The 6,869-nt window shown below is 29.0% G+C and overlaps 1 protein-coding gene across 1 annotated transcript; it reads left to right on the top strand.

Moving 5' to 3' along the window:
- The first annotated feature begins 3,249 nt into the window (after window positions 1-3,249).
- LOC128952928 (protein TIS11-like) lies at window positions 3,250-6,461 on the top strand. The gene is made up of 2 exons (XM_054298401.1): window positions 3,250-3,561; window positions 4,697-6,461. The coding sequence occupies exons 1-2, from the start codon at window positions 3,505-3,507 to the stop codon at window positions 6,227-6,229; spliced, it is 1,590 nt and encodes a 529-aa protein (XP_054154376.1). The 5' UTR covers window positions 3,250-3,504; the 3' UTR covers window positions 6,230-6,461.
- Window positions 6,462-6,869: the final 408 nt, after the last annotated feature.

Below are 6,869 nucleotides of genomic sequence, written 5' to 3'. Positions count from 1 at the left end.
ATAGTTAAAGCCTATTTCCAATAATTAATGGCTATTTTTATTAGATAAAATTTATTAATTGCAATTTATAAATTATTCCACTAACTTTTTAAAATGTTAATAACAATTATAATTTCTATACAGTATATCCAATTAAAAGTGTGAAAATATAAAGTTATTTTTATATTATAAATACTAGCAGTCGAAAAAAATTTCATAAACAATTAATAAGTACTGTAAATGATATCCCAAATAAGCACTGCTTTTTAAAAAAAATAAATAAGGTAGCAATGGTGCTATAGTCAGGTAATAAATTAACTTTATGTATGTGTATATGCATGTATATATATATGTATGTATGTGTATATATATATGTATTTGTGTGTATATATATGTATGTGTGTTTGTACTGTGTGTGTATGTGTTATATACGTTAGCACACCGTATAATAAAACAGTAGAGAGTGAGTGTGTAGAAGGATGTACTCATCTTTAAGCTAACAGTGCAATAATGACTGCCTTATATTTTTAGTAGCGACTGACTTGAAATAACTGGTGATTCTGGTCGTAGCCAAGGATGACCAGTGCCTCAAGTGTTTTACAACAACTAAAAAAAGTGAACACAAATTAACGAGAAAATAGCATTTCGTTTTTGAATTGACTTCATATATATTTCTAGACATTTAAAAAACTTTTTTTCAATAATTATGTATTGTGTTTAAATAAATTTTACCTATACTTTAAAATTTTTTTTTTAAATAATTGATTAACTATTCAATTGATTGCATAACTATTTTTGTTGTTATTTTTTTGTATGAAGACTTTTAAATTGAATTTAATTTTCTGAAATGAAATTTTTTGAAAAATAATTGTAAATATCAAACATACAATTTCTGTTGTGTTTGCAAAAATGTTTTGGCATTGTTAGTGAATTAGTTCAAACAAAAAAAATAGTTAAATTAGCAAAAACACAAATGAAAAGCAGGGTTTCACCTATTTTTATTAGGAATCAATCAAACAGTTTAAGGATTTTAAGTGGTAGTAGTGGCAGTACTGTCACATTTTATAAGCCATGTTATTGAAAACCTGGTGTATAAACGGTATAATTCAAGTCAAATGTTTGTTTGAGGTGTGTGTGTGTGTGTGTGTGTGTATGTATGTATGTTTTGGCCACAAATCTAAGTCAAGTTAGTTAGTGAGTAAGTTGAGTCCCTCTGTACTTGCATCCCATACCTCATGAGGCAGACTGTCTGGTCCGCCCTTATATTTCAACTATTGATTAACTCAATTCCCTCTCAATTTACCGAAATTTTTTTTGCCCAAATCCTGAAAGTCTAATGTCAACAATTGGATGGCTCTCACAAAACAATATATACATATATACATAGATAATATGTTTCTAAATTTATTACCATTTTCTTAGATTACAATTAAATACAAAATTTAATTCAAAGAAATTTGTCGGACAATACTATGGACGGGAGGCACACATCCCATAAAAATTGTCGGCAAAACATAGGCTTCAATTTCATAATAATAAATAGTTGTTTTTGTTTTTAACAGATATCTATTAATAATAATAAATTTTAATGGGAAAAACTTTTTATTTATTTCAAATTTGTTATAATAGAACCTATGTTTTGAAATGACTTTTTAAAAGCAAATAATTTAACATTAATTTAACTAGGTGTTTTATTTAATTTTCACACAATAACTTAGTTTTTCACTTCAAGTGTTTGGCAATTGCTGCAAAAAAATTATTATTTTATTAATTATTAATTTATTTTATTAATACTGTTAGATAATAATAAAACTAAAAAGTTGTTTATGTAATATTTTTTATATATATATATATAAGTGTTTCACTTGTAATCAATAAAAAAGAGTTTATGAATTATTCAATTATACTATATGTTATAAAATAAAATTTTATCAAAGAGTATAGTCCATTGAAAATCAAACTAAAAAATTGACTGCAACTACTGTACTAATGATTAATTTTTGTCTACTATTTTCTAATTAAAAAAATTATTTTATATTGCTATTAGTATGGTATTATAAACAACTTCACATTTTATTTTTATAGACAGAAAATTAATTATATTTATGTTATTTAAGAGGAAAATTCTAAACTTGCAAATAAAAATAGTATATATTGTATTACAAATAAACGGTTTTATTTGAAATTATATGTTCATTATCTATATATATATATATATATATATATATGACATTTAATTTAAGAAATGATTGAATATTGTACTCAACATAATAATAAACAATTATTGTAATTGAATTTAAATATAATTTATTAATTTTAATAGTAAATAATTTTATCGATGTTTCATTATTTTTTAAGCTGAATATGTTTAGCCCATATTATTCTACCACTTTAATAATAATAATAATAATAATAAAGAGAGAGAGAGAGAGAGAGAGAGAGAGAGAGAGAGAGAGAGAGAGAGAGAGAGAGAGAGAGAGAGAGAGAGAGAAAGATTGGTTTTATCGAACAAAAAGTCAAATAAAAATAGCTTTTAGTGTAAATGTTTTATAATAGTCTTTGTGTTTATAAAATTGAATGATTGAATAATTATATGATAGTTGTGTTGTGTATTGTATGATGTGATGCAACACTCACTTTATAGTCGCATATTATTTTGAATGACGAGTGCAAAGTAGGGGAAAAACTGATAGATTGTCACAATATTATCTCTCTTAACAATGCTATACATCCATACTATTTGTAAATTATAATATTTTTATTTATTTATTATTTTAAATTAAATTGTATAATCATTCATTATATGAATTTATCAATTTAATTTTTTTATTTTTAGAGATTTATGTACAATAATAAAAAAAACTAACTGTAATTTATGATAAATTATTCACCAAATATTTTAAATGACTTAACAACTATGACAATGTAGTATTTGATGTATCATAAAAATAAATTACATTTTAAACAAAAAAAATTAACTAATATTTGAGATTTAATTGAGAATTAAATAATTATTTGAGAGAAACCTATTAATTGCATTGTTTTTAATAAACTTCTATAATTATGACACCAAATATTGATTAAAGTGGACAGTAATTAATGGCAGTATCGACAGTGCCGTCGGGTTTGTCGGTAAGAAATAATTTTTTGGTATGTCGTGCAAACTCCTGGTGCTAATGATGTTTGCCTTTGAAAAAGCACGTGTTGTTTAGGGCAGTGCTTGACTGTATTGACGTCACGGTGTGGGCCGATATATGCTGTAGTGTTTGTGCGCACCCGGAGTCTCGCATATGCTTTCAGAGACACTGTTATAAGCATTGATATGAAATGCAGTTTACGTTTAACTGTTAAGTGCTTTCAGTCGTATCGTTTGAAACTCAAAAACACACATTTCGTTCATTCAATGATTGCCTTATATATTGTTTGTTAACTTATTTCTTTAAAAATAATAATAATATCCCATTAAAAATACATACTATTTATTTGAATATCTTATTTCATCGGTTTTTTTAAACATATATTCAAATGTCCGCTGCTTTAGTGTCCTCGACATTCTTCGGCGACTTCGGTGACCACTATCGGGTAAGTTTCGGTTGACTCAATAATTAAACCGCATTTTTTAAAATTTTAAAAAACTTCAATTTTCTGTACTGTACTGTATATTACCAATTATTGTTAGTATTATTATTAACAGTAGTAGTAGTCTTATACTGTAATATCTATAAGTGTAGTGTATTAATGCAAATACTGTTGTGTTTAGCAATGCATTTACATATTATAGCTGTTGTTGTAGTATTAGTAATACATTGCCAACAATAGTGTTATTTATAAACCAAATGTTGTTTTTTTTGAAAAGACAAAAGCATTGAAATCAGTGATTGTTTTTCGCCGAAATACAAAATATAATAATAAAAAGCATTTTTTGTATTAGTTGAGAGACCATCCGAAATAGGTTATGATGTTATTGGAGGCAATTTGATGGTGTGTTAGGTCGAGCTCAGGGCTCTCCAACCATCATAAGCAGGTGTCCACTTATAGTCATAATTTTGATACTTAACATTAATATTATTAATATTAGTTTAATGTTGTGCTCTTTTTTTGTCTCCAAATGTTTTTTAAAAATATTTTATATTTATATCATTGACTAGATTTTTTTAAAAATTTTCAATGCCTTATATATACCAAATGACTGTTTTGTTGTTTGAGTCAACTGTTGTAATACAAAAACATTTTTTATACCAAATAAAAAAAAGTTTGTATTAAATGAAATAATACAATAAATAGTAGAGTCATCTCTTACTACTACTAATATTACTACTATTGGCATTGCGTTAGTGTTGTGTGTAATATACAGTAATATGTTTAGTGTATATGTGTTGAACATAGCAATAGTGTACTACTGATAGGTTTAGGTGTTTAGGTCAGGGCATACAACTCATACCTCTATTGAGCCCAAGTCTAGTTTGAAATGTAGGCTATGAGGCATTGAGGCTGTCATACATTGCCATCCAGTCCTCTAATAGTAAGTCAATGTGTATATACTGTGTGTATATATGTGTGTAGAGAGCCGTACAACAAGTGTTTCAAATGCTTTACTGACTCTTATATTATTTCAGTGTTATATCTGATGAGAAAAACTGTTTTATTTTTTAATAAATTATTTTTATTTTTAAAAAAAACTTTATTTTTGTTGTCTTTTTTTGCCACAAAAATATAGTCCAACGGATCGACAGCTCTTCAAACTTCACCGAAAAATAGTTTTGGCTCTCAATTAGTAGACAAGTCGTCGATTTACAACACTGTCCAACAAATTAATAATAATAATAATATTATTAATAATAACATTAACAACGCTCTCAGCAATACTACAGCCAATAGTAATGTAAATGTTATGAGCCGTCGGTTAGTGACCACAACAAACAGTGTTCCCTTAAATTTGAATTCACATCGACTCCAGACTTCGACAACAGTGCCAGCAATGCATCAGAAGAGCCTTCTTCAGGGTGTCAATCAAAACAATACTCAGACACCGCCGCCGCCGATCACTCTGGTCAGGGGTCTGACCACTCAGTGCTCTCTAACTAATAATAATATTATCAATAATAATAATAACAATACGATTAACGCCAACATTGGCAACAAAGAGCACAAGAAGTTGGACCGCAGTTATAGCGAACCGGCAGAGAAACAATGTCAACAGCAATTGGTTCGTCTTAACTCGACATCGGCAGCAGTGGCCGGTCCTATGTCTTCACGGTATAAAACAGAGCTATGTCGCAGTTTTGGCGAAGTGGGCACCTGTAAGTACGGTGATAAATGTCAATTCGCACACGGAGGACATGAACTCAGGATTATTACAAGACATCCCAAGTTTAAGACAGAAAACTGTAAGAGCTTTCATTCGACTGGATTTTGTCCGTACGGTCCGCGATGTCATTTCATACACAATAGCGAAGAACAGAAGAAAAGCATTATGAATAACTTGGGATCGGCTGATAATAATACGAGTCCACAAAATGGTGGTAATATTATGACCAGCAATGGTCATAACAATAATAATAATAATAATAATAATATGATGAATAACATGAACCTAAACAACGCAAACAACTCAATGGTTAACCATTTGAGTCAAGCATTTGGTACGGCTTTTCAATCCAATCAAAGCTYACATACATTGCGTCCAAAATCGTTGTCTATTGGAAGTTATAGTTTGGGCTCTTCAGGAGAGATCTCACCGCCGAGTAGTCAGAGCGGAAGTCCCACTTCACTCAACAGTTTCTTCACCGAAGATCCGTTTAACGCGTTTATATCGCCAGCAAATCAGGCGTTGGGCACCTGTGCTAACAATGCTTTTTCATTTTCACCTGATTTTCAATCACTCATGTCTTCTAACAAATCTGGTTTTAGTGGATCACAACCCACACTTTGTCCGCCCTTTGGTCTAAACGGTAATCTAAACAACGAAATTACCAATGGATCCATTGTTATGCCAAATCTATTTTCGAATCAATTAATTACATCCAATATGAGCGATGGCATGACATCAAGTTTGTCAACAACACCACCTCCACAGACACCGAAAGGTTCGTATCCGATGGCACCGGACTCGCCGGTCGATAGCATTGCATCGGATGTTGAGGCACTCAAATTGGATCAAACATCGGGTTCACCAATGGATGTAAACAAGAGTCTTCCACGACTACCGATATTCGCCAGATTTTCTATCAATGGTGGCTCTGATGAATAAGACATGTCGTTAAGTAAGAAAAGGCAGTCAAAAACACCATACATTTGAATACACCTAAAAACCCAACACTTTATTTATTTGACACTATTATTGTCCACACATTTTGAGAGACTAAGCGCTGGAATTTAGCCCCACTTTTATCATACACTTTAAAACCCCTCTTAATATAAGCCACTCTCAGGTAATTTATAATACTTTTGTGTGAATATATATATATATATATATATATATATATCGCTATTTCGTATGAATCGTATTACTATAACTATTTGCTATTATTTAACAACATTTGGGACCAAAACACATACACACAAAACGCATCATTTGTTCACACAATTTAACCTTCACTTTAATAAATCAAACCTCTCTTTAACACATTTATCAAATACTATACCGTATTTTTTTTTGCTATTTATTCACATTAATAGTCTTTATTAGTCATAGTTATAGTATCCCGAAAAAGTATGAAAACGGCTCAAATAAATTTATAAATAATATATATTAATATATAGTTTTTTAATATATATATTAATAATATAAGTTTTAATTAAAAATGCAAATTTGTATAATTTTTTTTAATTTGTAAAAATCAAAAATTTATATTAGATGTTTTTAATTTAGCGAATTATGATTAATTTTT

The sequence above is a fragment of the Oppia nitens genome, unplaced genomic scaffold (genome assembly GCF_028296485.1).
Source record: "Oppia nitens isolate AA-2021 unplaced genomic scaffold, nextdenovo-longstitch-racon4-pilon3 scaffold1_pilon_pilon_pilon, whole genome shotgun sequence".
In the NCBI taxonomy this organism is placed as follows: domain Eukaryota; kingdom Metazoa; phylum Arthropoda; class Arachnida; order Sarcoptiformes; family Oppiidae; genus Oppia; species Oppia nitens.
This window is presented reverse-complemented; position numbering and strand designations above follow the sequence as displayed.